This window comes from Muscardinus avellanarius (assembly GCF_963383645.1).
Source record: "Muscardinus avellanarius genome assembly, chromosome: 21".
Lineage (NCBI taxonomy): Eukaryota > Metazoa > Chordata > Mammalia > Rodentia > Gliridae > Muscardinus > Muscardinus avellanarius.
This window is the reverse complement of record NC_137807.1, coordinates 6,796,180-6,821,146: the sequence shown is the minus strand read 5'-3', so window position 1 is coordinate 6,821,146 and position 24,967 is coordinate 6,796,180. Positions and strand designations below refer to the sequence as shown.

Genomic DNA, 24,967 nt, shown 5'->3' with positions numbered 1-24,967 from the left:
TGAGGCTGGCTTCAAACCTGTGCGATCCTCCTGTCTCAGCCTCCCAAGATCTGGGACTACAAGTGTGTACCACCACGCCTGGCTTCCCCAGCCCTTTTTTATGTTTGTTTGTTTGTTTGTTTGTTTGTGGTACTAGGGAGTGGAGCCCGGGGGTTTCTACCTCTGGGCTACACCCCCAGCCCTAGTTTTTATAATTTATTTGGAAACAGGGTCTAAGTTGATGAGAGCCTAAGTAGCTGAGGCTGGCTTTGAACCTGTGCAATCCTCCTGTCTCAGTCTCCCAAGCACTGGGATTAAAAGTGTGCACCACCATGCCTGGCTTTATTTTTGATTTGCAAACAGGTTCTCACCAGGTTGCCAAGGCTGGTCTGAACCCTGTGATCCTGTCTCAGTCTCTCAAGTACTGAGATTACAGGTGTGTTCCATCACTTGTAGCCACCAAACCTTTTAAAAATTTTAATTTAGTTTGTAACTCAGTGAGAACCTGTTTTAAAATAAAGAATAAAAAATAGGGCTGGGGTTCCATCCATGCCTCTAGGTTCCATCCCCGGTACCAAAAGAAAAAATTAATTTGGGATAGGGCCTAAGTTGTTCAGGATAGCCTTGAACTTTGGATCTTCTTACCTCAGCTGGTATCCCCAGCTATGCCACCACACCTGGTTCAGAGACATATTTATTTGTGGTACTAGGGATTGAACCCCAGGGTCAATTTGACCTCTAAGGTACACTCCTAGCCCTGTTTATATTTTTATTTTCAAATGGTCTCAGTTACAGAAGGCTTCACTAAGTTGCTGAGACTAGCCACAAACCTACGATCCTCCTGTCTCAGACTCCCAAATACTGGAATTACAAGTGTGTGCCACCAAGTCTGTCCAGAGATATTATTGTAATTTTTTTTTTTTTTCGGTAATGGAGGTGGAATCCAGGGGCATTCTACCTCCGAGCAATACCCTCATCCCTATTTTTTTTTTTTTTTTTTTTTTTTGGTGGTACCAGGGGTAGAACCCAGAGGCTCTACCTCCGGGCTATACTCCCAGACCCATCTTATATTTTATTTGGAAACAGGGTCTCACTAAGTTGATGAGAGCCTCACGAAGTAGCTGAGGCTGGCTTCGAACCTGCGTGATCCTCCTGTCTCAGCCTCTCAAGCGCGGGGATTACAAGCATGCGCCACCACGCCCAGCTCTCATCCCTATTTTTTATTCTTTATTTTGAAACTGGGTCTCACTGAATTGCAGAGGGCCTCATGAAGTACCTGAGATTGTTCACAAACCACAATTCTCCTGTCTCAGCCTCCCAAATGCTGGGATTACAAATGTGCGCCACCATGCTATTTTTTATTATTTATTTACTTATTTTGCATTACTGGGGATGGAACTCGGGCATTTACTTCTGAGCTACACCCCCACTTTTTTTTTATTCTTTTTTTTTTTTTTTGATGGTACTGGGGGTGGAACCCAGAGACTTCTTACCTCCGGGCTATACTCCCAGACCTATTTTATATTTTATTTGGAAACAGGGTCTCACTAAGTTGCTGAGAGCCTCACTAAGAAGCTGAGGTTGGCTTTGAACCTGCGTGATCCTCCTGTCTCAGCCTCCCAAGCACGGGGATTACAAGCGTGTGCCACCACGCCCGGCTTTATTCTTTATTTTGAAACAGGGTCTCACAGAGTTGCAAAGGGCCCAAGTAGCTGAGGCTGTCCATGAAATGTGATCCTCCTGTCTCAGCCTCCCCCCAAATGCTAGGATTACAAGCGTGGGGCCAGAGATTTTTTTTTTTTGTACTAAGAATGGGACCCAGGGCTGGGCATGGTGGCGCCCGTCCAGTGCCTGGGAGGCAGAGACAGGATTGTGCAGGTTCGAAGCCAGCTGCGCTGGCTTAAGAGACCCTTTTTCCAAATAAAAAAGTATAAAATAGGCCTGGGAGTGTAGCCTGGAGGTAGAAGGGCTTCCAGGAACCCCAGTACCACCAAAAAAAAAAAAAAAAAAAAAAAAAAAAAGGGGACCCAGGGGCCTTCTACCTCCAGGCCACACTCCAGGCCTATTTTTTATTTTATTTCGAAACAGGGTCTAAGTTTCTGAGCTAAGGCTGGCTTTGATCTCCTGTCTCAGCCTTCCATGTACTGGGATTACAAGTATTTGCCACCAGGCCTGGCTGTCAGAGATATTCTTATAAACATATTTTCAACTATAGGCAAAGATACATTTGCCGATCTATTTACAAACATGTTTATATATGTAAATATAATCCATTTTACTAAAATGAATGCATATCTTTTTTTTTTATTGAACCCAAGGTCATTCTGCCTCAGAGCTACACCCCCAGCCCTATTTTATTTTTATTTAAAGACAGGGTCTCGCTAGATTGATGAGTCTCTCTACTTGCTGACACTGTCCTCGAACCTACAATCTTCCTGTCTCAGCCTCCCAAGTACTGGGATTGCGCCACCACGCCCTGCTTACCTCACACCTTTAATACTTCGCGTTGGAGCTCCTCTTCAGTGCAGACATCTGCTTCTTTCCTCTGAGCTGCCTACAGTCCTGTTGTATAGCCGCGCCTTCGTGTCTATTCAGTTTCTCGTTTCTAGATAGTAAGTTTTTGCCAATCTTTCACATTCATCAGGGGCAGTGAACATCCTGACTATCCTTCTGTAGATCACACACGGGAATGCCGGTAGGTTCCAAAAGGCGGAACTGCTGAGTCAAAGGAAACGCTGAAATGAAAAGTACTGAAAATGAAAAGTACCACAAATCTGCCCTCCAAAACGTGATCCCAGTTTACACCCCGGCCAACTCCGTAGTTCCTCTCTTGCCAGGCGCTCGCCCAGGATTATCAAACTTTCCCATCTTTGTCACCCGAGGTGTGACAGTGGTACACGAAAGTTGTTTCCGTTTGCATTTATCTTACCACAGGTAAAACGGACCTTCGCTTCTGTCGCTAAAAGGCATCTGCATTTCAAGCGAGCTTAACCGGTTTGGATATCCAACTCAGGAGTTACTCAGTCCCTTTTGCCCCAACATAACATGGCGCCGGCCTCCACTACTTCCTGATCTCCAGGAGCTGAAGCGTCCCGGCCAGTATAAAAGATGGCGCTGTGGACTTCAGATTACCGTCTGCGCATGCTCATCTCGGCCCCGCCCGCCCACTCTCCTAGGCCTCTCCCGGTGCCGCTCTAGCCGCCGCCTCGGTGGTCGCTGCCGCCAGCCAATCGCAGGGCGCGCCTGCTGGCCCCGCCCGCAGATCAGCTGAGGGACCGCGATGTCTGTTGACAGCGGCGGCGGCGGCGCGGCCGGTTCCGGGATTGGCGAGGGGCGCGGGGTAAGCGGGCGGGGGGCGGCGGCAGGGTCGTGGGGTAGAGGGCGGCGCGGAGCCTGTGCGCACCCGCGGGCGGCCGAGTCCTTCTTCACTCGCGTTTCCGTGTCTCAGTAGGCTGAGTCCGATGGAGCAGCCCGGGGGAGGCGAGCAGCCACCGCAGCAGCAGCCTTGGGGGAGGCTGCGCCGCCTGGGCGCCGAGGAGGGTGAGCCGCACGTCCTGCTGTGGAAGCGCGAGTGGACCATCGGGCGGCGGAGAGGTGCGTGGACTGCGGGCTGGTGGGCGCCGGGGGGAGAGAGGGCCAAAGAGGTTCGGGGGACGGGGTCTGAGGACTGGACCGAGGCGGGGACTGAGGACGACCCTGGTCGGATGGGAGGACTGATGGGGCGGGATCGAGGGTGGGACCTAGGTTAAGGGGTGGGGACGGGAACCACAGGACCGAAGGCAGGGGACCTGGAAGGAAGTCCAAGAATTGGGACTGGGATGAGCTGGGAACCTGGAGGAGAGACAAGGGTGGGGACCTGTGCTTCCCCCGTCCCCAAGAAATAGGCTTTCATGTAAGACCTGCAGTTGATCGACTTAGTCTAAGCAGTCATTCTTTTGGATGCTTCATGAAGATCATTTTATTCATATTACAACTTTATAAAGTAGTTTCATTTATATATCCTCCGGAGTGTAATCTTTTTATGTACAGTATTGTACAAAGTCTCTGACAACAATGGAATGAAAATTAACAATTTTGAAGAAGTTAAACACAACTTTCTTTTTGCGGTACTGGGGATGGAGCCCAGGGGCATTTTACCTCCAAGCTACTCCAGCCCTATATTTTATTCTTTATTTTGAAGCAGGGTCTCACTGAGTTGCAAAGGGCCTCACTAAGTAGCTGAGGCTGTCTGCAAATCATGATCCTCCTGTCTCAGCCTCCCAAGTAATGCTGAGATTACACGCGTGCACCACCACACCCAGCTTAAACACAACTTTTAAACAAGTAATAAGGTGAAAGAAGAAAACAAAGGTGACATAGAACATTAAGCAATAACGTGAGGCAGAATAAAATATATGCTCAAATTATGGAGTACAGTTAAGTTCTCAGAGGGAAATTGATAGCTATGGTAACTGCATTGAAGTTGCTAAGGCTGACTTGGAACCTTTGATCCTCCTGTCTCAGCCTCCAAGTACAGGGATTACGGGTATGTGCCACCACTCCCACCTCAATTTTAGCTTTTAAATTTCAGGGCTGGGGTGTGACCAAGTGATAGAGTGATTCCTTAGCATGCACAAAGCCCTGGTTTCCATTCCTGAATACAGAAAAAGGGAAGAAGGAAGAAAGGAAAGAATATGGTTACTTTCACCTCTTATATAATACGTGTGTGTGTGTGTGTGTGTGTGTGTGTGTGTGTGTGTGTGTGTGTTGTTGGTACTGGGGTTTCTGGAAACCCTTCTCCCTCTGGGCTACACTCCCAGACATACATATATATATATATATATATATATATATTGGAAACATGGTTCTCTTAAGCCAGCGAGTCTGGCTTCGAACCCGCCCGATCCTCCTGTCTCCACCTCTCAAGCCCGGGGATTACAAGCATGTGCCACCATGCCCGGCTTATATAATACCTTTTTGTTTTGTGGTTTTTGTCTGTCCTGAGTCAGCATATCACATTTTTTTCTACAACTTTTAAAGTATATTATCATTAAAATTTTGTTGTGGTGGTGGTGGTAATGGGGATTGAACCCAAGAGCATTCTACCTCTGAACTACACTTTCAGCCCAGTGTGTGTGTGTGTGTGTGTGTGTGTGTGTGTGTGTGTTACTAGGGATGGAACCCAGGGGCATTCTACCTCTGAGCTACATCCCCAGCTCTATTTTTTTATTCTTTATTTTGAAACAGGGTCTCAATAGGTTGTGAAGGGGCTCACTAAGTAGCTGAGGCTGGCAGCAGCAAACCTTCAATCCTCCTGTTTCAGCCTCCCAAGTACTGGAATTACAAGTGTGTGCCACCATGGCAGGCTCCATTAGAAACATGAAAAATGCGTTGTAAATTGATGTGTTAAGGTTTGGTGAAGATCAGATGTTCTAGAGACAGGCTGCCTGAGTGTCCAACCTGTCACAAACACAAAACTTGCTTTAGGTTAACAACATACCTTCCATGCGTTTAAATATACTTCGCTGGGTTGCAATGAGGATTAAATGAGATCATACATTAACTACTTAGAAGGAGCTATGCTTATAGTTACACTTAATGTATTTATACATTATGTTATTATATCATGCATGTTATTACATGTTAAGACAAAGAGGAAAAACATGTGGTTGGGTTAATGTGCTTCTTAATACAAATGCTTTCAGTAATTGCATGAATAATGTTGCCAGCAAAACCTTAAAGTTTGTGTTAGTTCATACTGCCACAACAAAATTTCATGTTCTGGGTGGCTTAAGCAATAGGAATATTTTGTGTATGTGTGTGGTACCAGGGATTGAATCCAGGGGCATTTTACCTACAGTCTCAGCCCTATTTTTTATTCTTTATTTGAAACAGGGTATCACTGAGTTGCAGAAGGCCTCACTAAGTAGCTGAGGCTGGCATCAAACCAGATCTTCCTGTCTCAGCCTCCAAAATACTGGGATTACATGTGTGTGGCACCACACTTGGCTAAAGTTTCTTTTTTGTAATAGAGATTGAACCCAGGGACATTCTATTTCTGAGCTACACCCCAGTCCTGTTTTTTTATTCATTATTTTGATACAGTGTCTCACTGAGTTGCAAAGGGTCTCACTAAGTAGCTGAGGCTGTCCACAAACTGTGATCCTCCTGTCTCAGCCTCTCAAGTGCTGGGATTACAAGTATGTGCAGCTTTATTTTCTGTTTTGAAACACAGTCTTACTTAGTTGCTGAAAGTCTCACTAAGTTGCTGAGGCTGGGCTCAAACCTGTGATCCTCCTGGCTCAGCCTCCCATGTACTGGAAAATACTGGTATATGTCAGCATACGCAGCTATGTGGTAGAAATTTATTTCTTATGGTATTAGAATCTAGGAAGTCCAAGATCAAATCCAAGCTGGTACCTGGTGAGGACAGTCTTCCTGGATTGCAGATGACTGCTTTCAGTTCTGTCCTTATGTGGTACAGGGAGCAAGCTTTGGATTGGACTCAGGGATGTTCTTTGAGCTACAGATATAATTACAGATAAAAATCAAAAGCTGTAACTTTGGATTTTATTTTTATTTATTATTTGTTTATTTATTTGCAGTACTAGGGATGGAACCCAGGGGCATTCTACCTCCGAGCTGTACCCCTAGACCTATTTTTATTTTTTGGGTCTGGGGATGGAACTCAGAGGCATTCAATTCAACCTCCAAGCTACACCCCCTGCCCTATTTTTTATTATTATTATTATTTTTTGTGTGTGTGGTACTGGGGGTGGAACCCAGAGGCTTTCTACCTCTGGGCTATACTCCCAGACCCATCTTATATTTTATTTGGAAACAGGGTCTCACTAAGTTGCTGAGAGCCTCACTCAGTAGCTGAGGCTGACTTCGAACCTGCGCGATCCTCCTGTCTCAGCCTCCCAAGCGCAGGGATTATAAGCGTGCGCCACCACGCCCGGCTCTTATTCCTTATTTTAAAACAGGGTCTCACTAAGTTGCGGAGAGCCTCACTAAGTAGCTGAGGCTGTCCTTGAACCGTAATCCTCAAGTCATAGGCCCTCCACAACTTAATGAGATGCTATTTCAAAATGAAGAATAAAAATAGGTCTGGAGCCGGGCGTAATGGCGCACATTTATAATCCTCACGCTTGGGAGGTGAAGACAGGAGGATTGCACAGATTTGAAGCCCCCTGTTGGCTTAAGAGACCCTGTTTCCAAATTTAAAAAAAATATAAAATAGGTCTGGGAGTGTAGCCTGGAGGTAGAAGTGTTCCATCCCCAGTAACCACCAAAAAAAAAAAAAAAGGTATGGAGATGTACCTCAGAGGTTGAATGCCCCTGTGTTCAATTCCTAGTACTAAATAAATAAATAAATAAATAAATAAATATAAAAAAAAAAACAGAGAGAGAGAGAGGAAGAAAAGAAACATCGTCTGTCTGGGAACCACAATCCTCTTGTCTCAGCCTCCCAAGTACTGGGATTACAAGCATGTCCCAAATGCTTGGGGAAAACATGTTTTCCCCCTGTTTTAAAAGAGCACAAGCCACCGGGTGTGATGACGCATACTTGTAATCCCAGCATTTGGGAGGCTGAGACAGGAGGATCACAGTGTGCAGACAGCCTCAACTACTACTTAGTGAGGCCCTTTGCAACTCAGTGAGACCCTGTTTCAGGATACAGAATAGGGATAGGGGTGTAGCTCAGAGGTAGAATGCCCCTGGTTTTCATTACCAGTACTGCAAAAAAAAAAAAAAAAAATAGGCCTGGGAATGTAGCCCCCTGGGTTTCATCCTTAGTACCACAAAATAAATAAATAAACAGATAAATAAATAAATAAATAATAAAAAGTAAAAGAGCACAAGCCAAGCTTGGTGGCACACATTTGTAATCCCAGTACGTGCAAGGCTGAGTCAGGAAGATCACAGGTTCTAGACAAGTCTTGACAACAGAACAAGACCCTGATTCAAAATAAAAATAGCTAACCATTGTGGTACACACTTGTAATCTTAGTATTTGGGAGGCTGAAATAGGAGGATTGCAGTTTTGAGGACAGCTTATCAAGTATTGAGACTCTCATCAACCAGGTGAGACCTTGCTTTCAAATAAGAAATAAAATCAGTTTACCAGGTGTAGGTTGGAGGTAAAATTCCTGTGGGTTCAATTCCCAGTACCACACACACACACACACACACACACACACACACACACACACACAATTAAACTAAAAAATAAAGGGATTGGGCTATAGAGAAAAGAGAGAATGCCCATGGGTTCAATCCCTAGTACCAAAAATAATGAAAGTTAGCCACACGTAGTGGTGCATGCTTGTAATCCCAGTACTTGGGAGGCTGAGACAGGAGGGTGGTGATGGTGGGTACTCGGCCAGCCTCAGATATTTAGTGATACCTTCTGCAAGCAGTGAGACCCTGTTTCAAAAATAAAGAGTAAAAAATAGGGTTAGGGGTATAACATGGAGGTAGAATGCCCCTGGGTTCAATCCCCAGTGCTTACTTTTTTTTTTTTTTTTTTTTTTTTTTAGACCTGGGGATTCTATCTCTGAGCTATACCCCCAGCCCTATTTTTTATTATTTATTTGGAAACAGGGTCTCATTGAGTTGCAAAGTAGTAGCTGAGGATGTCTATGAACTGCGATCCTCCTGCCTCAGTCTCCCGAATGCTGGGATTACAAGCATGTGCCACCATGCCCAGCTTCCCCAGTACTTTCAAAAAATAAAAATAAAAAATAATCAGGGAGTACCGGCTAGATTAGAATTCCACCCTCCTGAGCTTCATTTAGCCTTTGTTATGTCTTCATAGGCCCCTTCTCCAAATACACTCACTGTGGAGGTTACGACGCCCAGATGTGAACTATGGCTTTCAGCCATCTAGAAAGTCCCTGTTTAAATAAAATAGGACTGAGGTGTAGCTTGGATGTAGAACACCCCTGTGTTCAATTCCCAGTGCAAAACAACAAAATACTGGTGAAACAGTTGATAATGGGCTGGGGCTGCAAGATCATCCTGCTGGTTACCTTAAGTCAGATAGAACTATCTTGGCCACAGGTAATATTTGCCTTGCATGAATAACAGTACTTTCTATAATGTATAAAGTTTATACAAGTAAGATTTTTAATCCATTTTTAAGAAGTATTTGCTTATGGTTCAATTCACCTCTTGGTATTCAGCTCCATGAGTTCAGTTACACTAATTAAGATGTAGACTTTCTGTCACCTCAGGAAGCCACGTGGTGACCTGACTCTGTGCCCTTCCCTCAGCCCCAGCTCTTGCCATCCACAGATCTGGTTTCTCTTACTTTAGTAGAATCCGCAGTACTACACTGGAGTTTTGTATTTCACAGCTGGCTTCTTTTCTTTGGAGTAATGCTTTGGGATTCATTCTTTTCCTTTGCATATGATGGTAGCTTATTCATTTTCCTGTTGGGTAGTAAGTAGGACACTGTTGGATGTACTATGGTTTATTATTTATTAATTTATTTATTTTTGTGGTACTGGGGATAGAATCCAGGGGCATTCTACCTTCGAGCTACACCCCCAGCCCTATTTTATACTTTATTTGGAAACAGGGTCTCACTAAGTTGCTGAGAGCCTCACTCAGTAGCTGAGGCTGGCTTCCAACCTATGCGATCCTCCTGTCTCAGCCTCCCAAGCACTGGGATTACAAGCATGCATTGCCATGCACAGCTAGTCTTTTTTATTTTATTTATTTATTTATTTATTTGGAAACAGGGTGTCTTAAGCCAGCAAGGCTGGCTTCGAAGCTGCATGATCCTCCTGTCTCCCTCTCCCAAACACAGGGATTACAATCATTCACCACCACGCCCGGCTTTTTTAAATATATTTATTTATTTATTTATTTATTTATTTATTTATTGAGGGTCTGGGGATAGAACCCAGGGGCATTTGACCTCCGAGCTACATCCCCTGCCCTATTTTTTATTCTTTATTTTGAAACCAGGTCTCACTGAGTTGCAAAGGGCCTCACTAAGTAGTAGCTGAGGCTGTTCACGAACCATGATCCTCCGGTCTCAGCTTCCCAAATGCTGGGATTACAAGTGTGCGCCACCACACTTGGTTCTTTTTAATTAATTTTTATTTATCTATTTTCTGGCACATGAAACCAGAGGTATACTACCTTTGAGCTACATCCCCAGCCCTATTTTTTATTTCTTATTTTGAAACAGGGTCTCACTTAATTGTGGAGGACTTTACAAAGTAGCTGAGACTAGCTACAACTCTGCAGTCCTACTGTCTCAGTTTCCCAAGTACTGAGATTACAAGCATGTACCACTATGCCCAGCTCTGTCTTTTTTCTTTTTTTTTTTTTTTTTGTGGTACTGGGGTTCCTGGAAACCCTTCTACCTCCGGCCTACGCTCCCAAACCAATTTTTTATATTTTTATTTGGAAAGTGTCTCTTAAGCCAGCGCGGCTGCCTTCGAACCTGCATGATCCTCCTGTCTCCGCCTCCCAAATGCGGGGATTAAAAGCATGCACCACCACGCCCGGCTCTATTTTTATTTTGAAACAGGATTTTGCAAGGTTGGTGACAGTCTCATTACTTGCGGAGGCTGTCTTTGAACCTGTGATCCTCCATTTTCAGCCTCCCAAGTGCTGGAAATACAGGTGTGCAGACTGCACCTTTTTTAGATATTATTTTTATAAACTTCAGTTTATCAGTTTTTTTCATTCTGGATTTGCTCCTTGTGTCCTAAAAAATCCTGGCCGAGCTGGCTGTGTTGGCACATGTTTATAATCCCAGGATTTGGGAGGCTGTGGTGAGAGGGTCGCAGGTTCAAAGCCAGCCTCAACAATTTAGAATGGCCCTCTATTGAGACCCTGTTTATAAATAAAAATAAAATAGGAGCTGGGTGTGGTGGTGTACACTTGTAATCCCAGCATTTAGGAGGCTGAGACCTGAGGATCACGGTTTGCGGACAGCATCAGCTACTTAGTGAGGCCCTTCACAACTTAGCGAGACCCTGTTTCAAAATTTAGAATAAAAAATAGGGTAGGGGGTGTAGCTCAGAGGCAGAATGGCCCTCGGTTCCATCCCAAGACCTGCAAATAATACATACATACATACATACATACATACATACATACATACATACATACAATAGGGCTAGGGACTGTTCCTGGATTCAATTCCCAGAGTCAAAAAGCAACTGCAGCAATAGCAGGGGTCTGGGTATGTTGCTTAGTACTACAGTGCCCTTGTGTTCAATCCCCAGTACTGGAAAAAAAAAAATCATCTTGAAGAAGCTGTTGAGCTGGTTGATGAGGTGTTGGACTATCTTCTGCCCCTTTGGGTTAACACTTAAAAGCTTAAATGTTGCTGGACGTGGTGGCGCACACTTGTAATCTCAGTTCTTGGGGGGCTGAGACAGGAGGATTGCATAGGCTCAAAGCCAGCCTCGGCTACTTAGTGAGGCTCTCAGCAATTTAGTGAGACCCTGTTTCCAAATAAAGTATAAAATAGGTCTGAGAGTATAGCCCAGAGGTAGAAAAGCCCCTGGGTCCCCCTCCCCAGTATCCCCCCACAAACACAACTTAAATGTTGTTTCCATAAGTGTTTACACTGGCCAAGCATGGTGGTACTTGCTTGTAATCCCTGTACTTGGGACACTGAGACAGGAGAATCGCAGGTTTGTGGCCAGCCTCAGCAACTTAATGAGACACTGTTTTCAAATAAAAAGTAAAGAAAGGAGTAGAGTTGTAGTTCAGAGGTAGAATGCCCTTGGGTTCAATTCCCAGTGCCACAAAAAAATAAGTGTTTACAGTGTGTGCATGCGTTGGCAAAGCGAAGGCAGGAGTATTGTGTACTGAATGCAGAGTCGAGTCATGTGTCTTCTCACCCTATCTGTTTTAGGTTGTGACCTCTCATTTCCCAGCAATAAACTGGTCTCTGGAGATCACTGTAAAATTGTAGTGGATGAAAAATCTGGTCAGGTTATACTGGAAGACACCAGGTGAGTATTCCTGAAATTCTTTTTCCCTCTTCTAGCTTAGGAAGCTTACAGCATCGTTTCAGTAAGTCTGTGGCAGCTTGCTTTCTCTAACATGGTGCTTAGGTGCTCTAAGTTCCAAAATGTATGTTCGGGTTTCCAGCATGAGATCCTGGTGATACTTAGGTACTTCCGGCCCTTATATCGGAGTTAAATGAAATATGGCTTAGAAATAAGACTTCAAATACACAGATACACGGAGAGAGTACTGGGGATTGAACCCAGGAATATTCTACCTCTGAGTTACACCCCCAGCCCTATATTATTTTTTATTTTGAAACAGGAGGATCTCATGAGGTTACGAGGCTGGCCTTGAACTTGCAATCCTTCTGTCTCAGCCTCCCAAGTACTGAGATTATAGGTATGTACCACCATGCCAGGCTACACGAATACATTTTTGGTTTGATTTATAGATGTGTGTTACTAAGAGCCAGGCATGGTAGCACACGCTTGTAATCCTAGCATTTGGGAGGCTGATACAGGAGGATTGCAGTTCGCAGGCAGCCTCAGCTACTTAGTGAGGCCCTTAGCAACTCAGTGAGACCCTGTTTCAAAATAAAGAATAAAAAAATAGGGCTGGGGTTATAGCTCAGAGGTAGAATGCCCATGGGTTCCATCCCCAGTACTGCAAAAAAAAAAAAAAATAGTGTGTTACTATACCTGGCATATTTATTATCTTTTTCTTGTGTGTGTGGTACTAGGGATTGAACCCAGGGAGAGTACATCTCAGAGCTACCCCCTCACAGACACAGAGCCCTTTGTTTATATGTAGTGTGTGTGTGTGTGTGTGTGTGTGTGTGTGTGTGTGTGTGTGTTCCTGGGAATGGAACCCAGGGGCTTTCTACCTCTGGTCTATACTCCCAGGCCTATTTTTTATATTTTATTTGGAAACAGGGTCTCACTAAGTTGCTGAGAGCCTCACTAAGTAGCTGAGGCTGGCTTCGAACCTGCGTGATCCTTCTGTCTCAGCCTCCCAAGGACTGGGATTACAAGCGTGTGCCACCACGCCTGGCTTTACAGTCCCTTTTTAAAATTTTTGTTCTGAAACAGGGTCTTGCTAGGCTTCTGTGGCTGTCTTTGAATCTGTGATTCTCCTCTTTTAGCCTCCCAAGTACTGGGATTAAAGGATTGTACCACCACACCTGGCTGTTATTGTTTTGAAGTACTGGGGATTGAACCCAGGGGTATTCTACCACTGAGATATATTCCTAGTTCCTTTTATTTTTCATTTTGAAACAGGGTCTTGCTAAGTTGCACTTGCTAGCCTCAAACGTAGGTTCCTCCTTTCTCAACATCCTAAATAGCTTGGATCACAAGTGTGTGCCTCCATGTCTAGCTTGTATTATATATATTATTATTATTTTATGGTTTTTGGTGGTACTGGGGGTAGAACCTAGAGGCTTTCTACCTCTGGGCTATACTCCCAGACCTATTTTGTATTTTATTTGGAAACAGGGTCTAAGTAGCTGAGGCTGGCTTCAAACCTGTGCGATCCTCCTAAGCACTGGGATTACAAGTGTGCACCACCATGCCCGGCTTGTATTATATATTTTATGGGACATGGCCGTGACTGTTTACATCCTGTCCTTGGCTGCTTTCATACCACAACGGCAGAACTAAGTAATTAAGAGATTTTGTCACCACAGAACCCAAAATCTTGACTGTCTGTTTCTTTACAGGAAACATTTACTGTTGTCTGCTCTCAAGTGAACTATGGTAGAAGTCTGCCTGCCCAGATATAAATTCTCTCTTCTATGGCCCTTAGAGTAAGACACACGCTGAGGCATGTGGTAGTTCACTTGCCAAATTTCATGTGTTCAATATATCGTGGTTTTCCCAGATTGTAGCTGTCTCCTGACTTTCCATCAGATCCCCATCCAGAAGGCCTCTCTAGGGAAGCACTTCCTGTCCCATCCGGCGCAGTCTTCCCCTTACACCCTGGACCCAGAACATGTGCCTTGGCCTCTCCTAAGTATAGTCACTGCTGAGCCAGACTACATTTTCCAAGCACAGAGGCCAAATCATCTTCCATTTGATAGCCCAGCATTTATTTTGTTCTGCCCAGAAATCCTTTAGGAGGGATCCATACTTGCTTTAGGAATGAACTAACTGGGGTTATGCCTGTTCAGGGGAGGGGCAGACCTGTGGACAGTGCTGAGTAGAACTCTGGAGAGGCTGGAGGTGGAAACACAGTGCTGCTGGAAATGCCTCAGGAGCCCTCAGGAAGCACATGGAAGGGAGTGTCGCACTGGGGCAGCAGAAATGTTAGAAGGCTTGATAAGACTGTTTGCTAGTTGGGCTGTTAGTATGGAAAAATAGGGAAGGTGGTACTTGTTCATGTGCATTGTTTAACAGATATGCCATTCCTAATATGGAGCCAATTTTCTAATGGTGGTAGAAAAGGATGATCTCCCAAGTTACACTGAGTAGGATAAATTGCACTTTGCTTTCTTTACAGCACCAATGGTACAGTGATCAACAAGCTGAAGGTTGTTAAGAAGCAGACTTGCCCTTTACAGACTGGGGATGTGATCTACCTGGTGTACAGGAAGAATGAACCAGAACACAGTAAGAGAGGAACACTTACTAACACGCTTCTAGGTGCTGTACTAAGGAGATGTCCAAACTGGGCATAGTGATACACTCCTGTAATCCCAGTATTTGGGAGGCTGAGACGAGGAAGATAGCACGTTTGAGGCCAGTCTCAGCCAATTAGTGAGACCATATTTCAAAATAATAAAAAGGGCGGGGTGTAGCTCAGAAGTAGAATGCCTCTGAGTTTAATTGCGCGCGCGCGCGCGTGCGTGCGCACACACACACACACACACACACACACACACACACACACACACACAGGGATAGGGAGCTAAGGCTGGGAAGCATCCTTAAAACAAAATATGTAGAAACAGACATTTCCGATAGGAATTTTACAATTTTACATTTGGCTACATTCCCTTTGCTGTTGATGTAGACTCTTGGTATAAATAGTTGGAGAATGAGAATGTTGACTGCAGTCAGAGCCTTTCTTCAGGATCACCACCAGGATGTGAGCAGTGCCTTTCAAAACTGTAGCCAAGGAAGAATGAAACGGGATGGGTGAGGTGGTAAAATTGAAGAATTGGAATTGTGAGTAATAAAACCTAGGAATAGGAACCTGGGCTTGTTAATGGTTCTGCTTTTGGAAACTACAAGAGGCAACAAGGTTAGTTCCAAGAGTCCATATTCATTTTTATAGAAGAATGGTATAGGACAAGGAGTGTTAGGGTAGCCTTTTTTGGGGGGGCGGGTACTAGGGATGGAACCCAGGGGCATTCTACCTCCAAGCTACACCCCTAGCCCTATTTTTTATTCTTTATTTTGAAACAGGGTCTCACTAAGTTGCAGAGGGCCTCACTAAGTAGCTGAGGCTGTCCACAAACCGTGACCCTCCTATCTCAGCCTCTGAAGTACTAGGATTAGAAACATGTTAGCCGGGCGTGGTGGCACACACTTGTAATCCCCGTGCTTGGGAGGCTGATACAGGAGGATCACACAGGTTTGAAGGCACCCTCAGGTAGTTAGTGAGGCTCTCAGAAACTTAGTGAGACCCTGTTTCCAAATAAAATATAGAATAGGTCTGGGAGTGTAGCCCGAAGGTAGGAAGCCTCTGGGTTTAACCCCCAGTACCACCCCCCCAAAAAGAAAAAAGAAACATGTGCCACCATGCTCAGTTTAGGAGAGCCTTTTGATTGTCATCCTGAAAGTCTTGAAGACCACTGAAAGATCCTCCTAGGTTAGGGAGAGGAAGGTGGGGAAAATATTTCTTAGGTCATCTTCAGCATAAAATCAGCCTCTTGCCACATGGAAAGATCATGTATATATTTCTTTTGTGGCTGCAGTTATGAGCAGCATAGATTATTCACTTTAGTTGCTTCCTGAGGCCATTGCCCGAGGTGTGTTTACTTTGAGGCTGGAAAATATTTAGTAGGTCACTTGTGTGGGACCCTCTTGAAACGGTATATATGGTACCAGCTAATAAGTGGGGATAATCAACAGACAGATGTGCTGTGACGCGATTGGAGGATACACAGAAGAGATGAGGTCTCACTTCCCACTTGCCACCACCCTAATTTGGTTGATTTCCTTTTAGATGTGGCATACCTCTATGAGTCCTTAAATGAGAAACAAGGGATGACTCCAGAATCCTTTGGTAAGTGATCCTGTGGGGAAGGTGCAGATGTGTGTGGTGAGCTTTAAAGTCTAGAACAACCTTTCAGAACCCTGCGATGTCTTCCTGAGCCCGAGTGTGTGCTCCCTCAACTCCTTTTCTGCTTGTAGAAGCCAATAAAGAAAATGTGTTCCATGTGACCAAAGATACCTCAGGTCCAGTGCGGGGTGATGACCCCCAGGTGCCACCGTCACCACCCACCTCTCAGGCATGCTCGGAGGAACCACAGCCATCAACGTCGACATCAGACCTCTTCCCCACAGCCTCTGCCTCTTCTACAGAGCCAACTCCTCCAGGGCAAGAGCATTCCTCCAGTTCTGGTGAGATGGAGAAGACTATGGTAGCTGCACCATTTTTGTTCACTAGTGCATGCTTATGTTGTCAGAGAGACAGAAAAGCCACTGGAGAAGGTTCTCATTTGTCAGCTTCTGCAGTAGAAAATACTGACTTCTTCCATCCCCAAGGGAAATGCTGACAATCAAAGACTGTGATACCATGGTATTTTTTAGTTTTATTGAAATAAAATTCATATACCATAAATATCACCTAGTAGAATATGCATGTCAGTGGTTTTTAGTACATCCACAAGGTTGTAGAGTAGCTGCCACTGATTTCAGAACACTCAAAATTCAGCCATCCAAAAGGAAACTCGTGTCTTTATAGATTTGCCTGTTCTGGACATTTTATATATGGAATTGTACAATATATGGTCTCCTGTGGGTGGCTTCTTTCACTTGGTCTAGTATTTCAAGGTTAACCCAGAGTCGTGTGTATTGTATTGTACTGTTTTATTTATTTATTTATTATTTATTTATTTATTTATTTAATTTTTGTGGTGCTTGAGATGGAACCCAGGGCCTCACACATGCTAGGCAAGTACTTGTCCCCTCACCTAACCCTTTTTAAAATTCTTTTACTTTGACACAGAGTCTTGCCAAATTGCTCTGTCTGGCCTTGAGTTTGTGATCCCTCTGCCTCAGCCTCCTGAGTAGCTGGGATGCGCCACCACACTTGGGTTTAGTGAAGTTTTACAGCTTTCTTTGCCTGGTTTTGGGTTAATTCTTACTCCTAGGATGGTCAGCTCTGTTCTTACATTGTACATCTATCTGTAGGTTCCTGTGAACCAAGATCATCATAGATGTCAGGATGTATTTTAGTGTGACAGAAACGTGGGTTGCCATTACAAAAAGCTAGAAACACAGCTCAGGGCAGGTTCAACAGATCATGATGTCACCATCCTTCCATCCTAAGTTATCTTATTTTCTCTTTCCTTTTTTTTTTTTTTCAAGTGCTAGGAATCAAACCAGAGCTTTGCACATGCTCAGAGGCAAGCACTTTACCACTGAGCTACAACCCTAGCCCCTAAGCTGCTTTTTTGTCTCAAGCAAGTCAAAATGTCTCAGGGAGCCAGAAATAGGAATGCGCCCACGCGCGCGCGCGCACACACACACACACACACACACACACACACACACAGTGTGGGGGTGTCTGGGGATGGAACCCAGGGGCCTTCTACCTCCGAGCTACACCCCCTGCCTCCCTATTTTTTTAAACAAGGTCTCACTAAGTTGCATTGGGCCTCACTAAGTAGCTGAGGCTGTCCACGAACCACAATCCTCCTCTCTTTGCCTCCCGAATGCTGGGATGACAAGTGTGCGCCACCATGCCTGGCTTAGTGATGGACACTTTTTTTTATTTTTTATTTTTTGCCAGTCTGGAGGTGGAACCCAGGGGCATTTGACCTCCGGGCTACATCCTCTGCCCTATTATTTTTATTCTTCATTTTGAAACCGGGTCTCACTGAGTTGCAGAGGGCCTCACTAAGTAGCTGAGGCTGTCTGTGAACCACAATCCTCCGGTCTCAGCCTCCCGAATGCTGGGATTACAAGTGTGTGCCACCATGCCCAGCTGATGCACGCTTATAATCTCAGTACTTAGGAGGCTGAGACAGGAGAATCGCAGGTGGTTTGCAACTAGCCTTGGGAACTGAGTGAGACCCTCCTCAAATTAATGAGATGCTGTTTCATACTAAAAAATAAAACAGGTCTGGGGGTATAGCTTAGAAGTAGAAGGGGTTCAATCCAAAATAAAAACATAAACAACCCAAAACCCCTGAGAATGTCTCATAGTTTTAGGATGACTGCCAGAGCTCTAGAATTACATTACCCTTTGCAGCAGGAACCAAGGAAGCTTTCATATAAATCTTAGTTCCATATATTTATATTGCTGCAGTCTTTGAGCACGCAGATTATAAACTGAGTAATTCTCACAGGAGAATCCAAGAAAGCCTTGGAAAGGGAGTGGTGTTGGAACTTGGCCCTTTATTCTGGTTTCTTTCCAACTGTCACAAACATTAATCATTCTTACTGGAACCCTAAATTGAAGACTGAGAACAAATCTGGGCTAAATTTTGTTTTTTGTTTTTTGTTATTTTGCGGTACTACGGATGGAACCCAGGGGCATTCTACCACTGAACAACACCCCCAGCCCTATTTAGGCTGGGGTCTCACTAAGTTGTGGAGGGCCTCACTAAGTAGCTGAGGCTGTCCGCGAACCGTGACCCTCCGGTCTCAGCCTCCCGAATGCTGGGATTACAAGCGTGTGCCACCACGCCCGGCTGGAATGCATTATTCTTAAACTCTGACATCTTGGATACAAACTGTACTGGGCTCAAATCAATTACACTTTCAGGACATGTTCTCTCCTTCTGATGTGGGGGAATCATAACTTGTCTTATATTTCCCCTCTCTCAGGGCCAGGGGATGCAGACATCTCAAAAAGATGTGGTCCATTCATGATGGATGGTGAGTTTTCTAGCCTTGCTTCATCTCTGCCAGACAGAGAAGGAGCACCCTCTTCTTCATTGGAACACCAGGACCAGGATTTGGAGCCCATGAAGAAGAAAATGAAAGGAGGTCAGTCTCATAGCTCCTTGCATGCTTTGCCCTCCTATAAGCTTCTTAGGAGCACAACTTAGACTGCTGACTAAGGGTGCTCTGTGCTGTAGTGGCCTCACCTCTAAAGCTTGTTGTGTTGAAGATATGCTTTTCATGGAGACATGAGCTTTTAGGGAGTATTCCAGACCCAAACCATAACAGTTAACATAAACAGTGATGCCAGTAAGATATCACTAATCCACAGTGGGAATGGATAATATTAGGAAAGAGGGTTCTAAAAAACAGTTTTATGAATGCAAACACATGGCATGTCTGTTTTCTACTTTTGGCAGATAGTAAAGGCTTGAGGATTTTCTTTTTCCACAGGTTAAGGTGTTCATAAAAAATAAGGCTGTACATTGATTTCCTTGTTGATTATGATCCTTAGAACTTGTTCCTTTTTCTCACAGATGAGGAACTTGACCTGAACCTGGAGCTTTTGGTTACAGACCAGGGTAGAAATGCCCAAGCCATTCGTGAGGACATCGGAACTGCTCCCATGAAGCCAGACAAGATGGAGGAGACACTTACGTGCATCATCTGCCAGGACCTACTGCATGACTGTGTGAGGTATGTTTCCCAGCACCCCAGGTTGACTCATGGGAATTCTGGGTCCATGCACCCCTTGACCAAGAGGAGGAGCCTGTGAATAAAACAGGTCTTTGGGTCCTCTTTGGCATAAAATCTCCTGTGTTTGCCATTTTCATTTTACTTGCATGGCCAACATGAAGAATTCCTGAAGCCTGGAGATTGAGGCTTCAGAACCCACAAGATTTTGGCAGCACTGGTTTTGAGCAATGTGAGTCATGAGCAACCCAAAGAATTTAGGATGTACCTTGCAGGTAGATCAAATAGCTCATGCCATATTTTAAACATTCCCTGTTTAAAGAAATGTAATATTTGTCATAGAAGCTCCAGGAGTAGCTTATAAGAGTCTTCTTGCTTTTGTGTGAGAAATTTGGAGGTGGAGTCTACCCAATTTTCCACCCTAAAACACTAGGTTTCTTTACTGCTAATATTCCTGAAATCACAATCTCATCTCCTCCCTTCCTCTTGAGGACACAGAAGCTATTTGGCCTCTAATTTCTTTTTATCAACTAGACTGAGTTAAAGTATATTTAGGAAAGGTGGTACATGACCCATGGCTTTGATCCAGCTTGCTCTTCTACCTGGGTGGGCCTGCTGCAGACCTTGGTCCAGAAGTCACACTGGCAGGGTACTGGAGTATTCTGTCTGGAGAAGTATTCCTTCTTGTTCTTCCAGTTTGCAGCCGTGCATGCATACATTCTGTGCAGCTTGCTACTCTGGCTGGATGGATCGCTCGTCCCTGTGCCCCACATGCCGCTGTCCAGTGGAGCGGATCTGTAAAAATCACATCCTCAATAACCTTGTGGAAGCGTATCTTATCCAGCACCCAGGCAAGTGGGTCATCCCACCCTGCCCTTTTCTTCTTTGGGGGGGGGGGGCTGAGGTTGCTCAGCTTTGAAAAACCTCGGTTGTGTCTCAGTGGACATGTCTTGCTGTTGGTGAATGCTGCTGTGTCCTTTGAATCTAGACAAGAGTCGCAGTGAAGAAGATATGCGAAGTATGGATGCCAGGAATAAAATCACTCAAGACATGCTGCAGCCCAAAGTCAAGAGGTCTTTTTCTGATGAAGAAGGGAGTTCAGAGGACCTGCTGGAACTGTCAGATGTTGACAGTGAATCCTCAGATATTAGGTAAATCCTGTGCCTGCCTCAAAGTGGGACATGGGAGGTAGAGGTGTGATCAGTACTGAAACTAAGAATTTGCTCTGGGTTAGGCAGCCTGGCGCCTTAAGCAACCGAGTTCCTTGTGGTTTGCGCTTGTTCTCTGGCATTGGAATGTAGCCAGGATTGGATGAACTCTTAGATTAGCAAGAGCAAAGTGACCCTCAGGTACCCTTGATGGACTGTGTTCTCTTTTTTGTACACCTGTTTCTCAGACTCTTCAACGTGGGTCTTGATTCATTGGGTATGACAAAGGGTCATAATTGTGTTCTTTGTACCCCACATAAGCACACTTATTCCATCTAGTTTGTGACTTATTATAAAGTTCTTCATCTTAAATGATGATATCACTGGAAAGAAACTGTCTTCTGGCTGAGAGGATGTAGCCCCAGAGCACTTTATTTTATCTGCTGACCCAATCTGTTTCCTAACTCTTCTATCCAGAGTCTGCGCTTTGGGCCAAGGCATATTTGAAAACACAATGAACAAGCTGGGCATGATGGTGCACATCTCTAATCCCAGTACATAGGAGGCTAAAACAGAAAGATCACAGGTTCAAGGTCCACTTCAGCAACTTAGTGAGACCCTGTTTCAAAATAAAAAATAAAATAGGGCTGAGTATGTAGCAAAGGAAGAATGCCCCTGGGTTCAATCCCCAATACTACACACACACACACACACACACACACACACACACACACACACACGATAAATAGGTAGAAGTAAAATGGTCACTTCAAGGAGTGTGACCCAGGATTACAGCCCATTGCACTTTGGTTGTATGTGCTATACAGTTTCCCATCAGAAAAGTTGTACCAATGCTACTGTATGAGAAATACACAGGGAGTCTCCTCTTTGTCAGTTTAGTATGAAAAAAATAGTAATGCCCTTTTCAGTTATATCTTTCCTTACAAATGAGGTTGTGCATCTTTTCACTGTTTTATTTTCATCTAGTTAGGTCTTACCTGTTGTTCCCTTATTGGTTTCTGCCACTGGTGGTAGTCCAAGGAAAGCATTCTCTGAGATGAGAGGACCTCAGACTTCTCTCACAGTCTACTTTTTTCTATAGTAGTTTCTGAAAGCGCAGTTGAGGTAACATAAAAGTGATTCCAGGCAGCAGAGGCCATGGAGATGGTGATTGGTGCCAGGCTTCTGTCAGGTCGGGAAGTTACTGGAGGACTGTCTTCCATCCATGGAACACTGGACTCTTGTTTTAGAGGGGAGACCATGTATACACTGGGCAGATCAGCAGTGTCTTGGTATAGTTTGCTTATATGAGCCCAGGTCTCCTCCCAGTCTCAGAATATTATCTCAGAGGGATAATATGCTGGAGTGTGGGGGTGAAGAATGGAGCAGGGTGGCCAGTGTGTGATGGATATGTTCAGACTCCTGTTCTGGGTGGTTCTTAGCAGCACCCTCTTAGCAACTGACACTGGGCCAACTCTTCCCCTTCATATACATGGGGTAGGGTGAAGCTGAGCAGGAATGGAGCTGGGGTATGAAGTTTTGAGGCCCCACAGAGGGCCACCACTGCAGATCAGCATTGCAGTAGTATTGCCCTGGTCTGGGCATCTGTCCTGGTCTCAGTGAGGCAGAATGCATCTTTGCCTGGGGGCCGCTCCTCTGGCTCCAGCTTTGCTGTGCTCTTCCTGCAGTCAGCCATACATCGTGTGCAGACAGTGTCCCGAGTACAGAAGGCAAGCGGTACAGCCCCTTCCCTGCCCAGCACCCAACAGTGAGCCAGGGGCCCTGCAGGCCCTCGAGGGTGATACACCATCGACCTCTGCCAGCTTCCCTGCAGGTGAGAGAGGTGTCTGAGCATGGGCTTGTTCTTTGATTGTGTTGTGCCACTCTTGTGATCATGTTGTTCGGGCCTCATACACTGAGCTTTCCCTCTGGTGTCTCTCCTGCCATCAGTCCTCTGCTTCACTGTCCCACTTCCTTTCCAGCCTCTTGCTTCATAATATATGCTGGTAAAAAAAATCAAGTCCAACATTAACATCCCCTGCCTGGGAGTTCATAGTTCTGATTTTAACAGGTGGTCTCTCTCTAGACCACTGCTTTGGGGCAGCTGATATCCCTCATCAGGCTTTGCCAAAAGGGAAAAAAAATGATTACACATTTGTCCCTTGAATGAGACTGGCTTTTCTCCAGCAGTGGGATGCTGAGTTTCCAGAAGCTATCACATGTCTTCACAGAATTGCCCATACACCTCCTGTCAGTTGCCTGTTTCCAACAAGTGGGTCATCAGATGCCATCAAGAAAATTAAAGGAGCCGGGCATGGTGGCACACGCTTGTAATCCCAGCATTTGGGAGGCCGGGACAGGAGGATCGCAGTTCTTGGACAGTTTCAGCTACTTAGGCCCTTTACAACTCAGTGAGACGCTGTTTCAAAATAAAGAATAAAAAAAAAAAAATAGGGCTGGGGGTGCAGCTCAGAGGTAGAATGCCCCAGGGTTCCATCCCCAGTACTGCCAAAAAAAAGAAAATTAAAGGAGGGGATAGAGGTAGAGCTCAGTGGTAGAGTATATGATTAGGATGTGCAAGGCCCTTGGTTCAACACCAGCACCAAAAAAAAAAAAAAAGAGAGAAAACAAAAAGAAAAGAAAGTAAAGGAGAGCTGGCTAGGGGTACATGACATTGCAGTTTGGGCTCTGTCCTTGCTTGCATAGTGGAAAGGTAGCCCAGGGGGTTCTGGCCTCTTAGCCATGATCAGCCTGAGCATGTCATGAAGCCACCAACTCAGGGTTGTGCCTCAGAGCCACACTCTTGACCACCCTGATGAGACACTGCCACAGTTTTCCAGGTGGCTTCTAGAACTCATGAACAGGACAAAGCAGGCAGTGATCTTGGCTACATTCTAGGTGTGACCTTGCTATCCAACAAACCCCTTCCTTTGCATAGTGGAGACTTACTAGCAGCTACTTTGGTGACTATCACATTCCTAACTGGGACTGCATGGGTGAGATACATGCTGCACATAGAGCCAAAGCCCCTGCAGGTGCTCAGTGACATTCAGTAGTGAATTGTGTGGGTAGTGGCTGTGATGACGCCCTGGGGTCTTTTTTTTTTTCTTCTGGTCTGGGGATGGAACCCAGGGGCATTTGACCTCCAAGCTACACCTCCTGCCCTATTTTTTTATTTTTTATTTTGAAACTGGGTCTCACTGAGTTGCAGAGGGCCTCACTAAGTAGCTGAGGCTGTCTGCGAACTGCCATCCTCCCGTCTCAGCCTCCCGAATGCTGGGATTACAAAGTGTGCGCCACTACGCCTGGCTCACCCCGGGGTCTTTCCTGTGTGCATGATGAATGTCCAGGGAGCATTCCCATGTGCATAGAGTTCCCCATGCCAAACCAGTCACCCAGCATGTTTATCATTTTTTGCTTGTTTGTTTGTGGGTTTTTTTGTGTGGGGGTCTCAGAATGGAATCCAGGGGCATTCGACCTCCGAGCTACTAGACCTCCTGCCCTATTTTTTTTTTAATTCTTTATTTTGAAGCAGGGTCTCACTAAGTTGTGGAGGGCCTCACTAAGTAGCTGAGGCTGTCCGCAAACCGCTATCCCCTGGTCTCAGCCTACCGAATGCTGGGATTACAAGTGTGTACTACCACACCCGGCTTCATTTGTTTATTTGAAGGCTATAGCTATTCTCTTGCCCTAGCAGAAATTAAATATATAATTTGTTTTATTGTTCTATGCATAGATGTCTTATGGCTTGTCCTTTTCTTTATAGAAAAAGTATAAAACCTTTTACTCATTTTTGAAATATTTTAACAACTACTGAACTAAAAGACAAATTTTTGGTTCTTTTTATTTTTTTTGCAGTGCTGAGGGTGGAATCCAGGGTCTTGCAATGGTAAGCAAGTGTTCTACCACTGAGGTATACCCTCAGGCTCACAGTTTTGGTTATTTTTCAGTCGACTTGAACTCCCTTAGGCTAAGTAGCAGCTTATCCTTTGGCTGTTTAGGAACCAGTCTGGATTCTCCCTCTCTCAGGCTTGGCTCTCCTGTGTACTCTCCTAGCTGCCTTTCTAAATGTTAACCTTTTATCTGTGGTCTTTCTGCCCAGTGTCGAAAACACTGTGGCCTGAA

The 24,967-nt window shown here is 45.0% G+C and overlaps 1 protein-coding gene across 2 annotated transcripts in view; it reads left to right on the top strand.

Annotated features, from left to right (window-relative positions):
- Positions 1–3,440: 3,440 nt before the first annotated feature.
- Positions 3,441–24,967, top strand: part of CHFR (checkpoint with forkhead and ring finger domains) — a gene marked incomplete at both ends in the record, with an annotated part of 37,966 nt that continues 16,439 nt past the window's right edge. For both annotated transcript variants that reach the window (XM_080717305.1, XM_080717304.1), the window contains 10 exons: positions 3,441–3,573; positions 11,849–11,948; positions 14,443–14,552; positions 16,114–16,173; positions 16,302–16,511; positions 18,945–19,106; positions 19,538–19,697; positions 20,391–20,545; positions 20,683–20,845; positions 22,531–22,676. In XM_080717305.1, coding sequence (XP_080573431.1) covers positions 3,441–3,573; positions 11,849–11,948; positions 14,443–14,552; positions 16,114–16,173; positions 16,302–16,511; positions 18,945–19,106; positions 19,538–19,697; positions 20,391–20,545; positions 20,683–20,845; positions 22,531–22,676 — 1,399 coding nt within the window. The remainder of the gene's footprint in view (positions 3,574–11,848; positions 11,949–14,442; positions 14,553–16,113; positions 16,174–16,301; positions 16,512–18,944; positions 19,107–19,537; positions 19,698–20,390; positions 20,546–20,682; positions 20,846–22,530; positions 22,677–24,967) is intronic.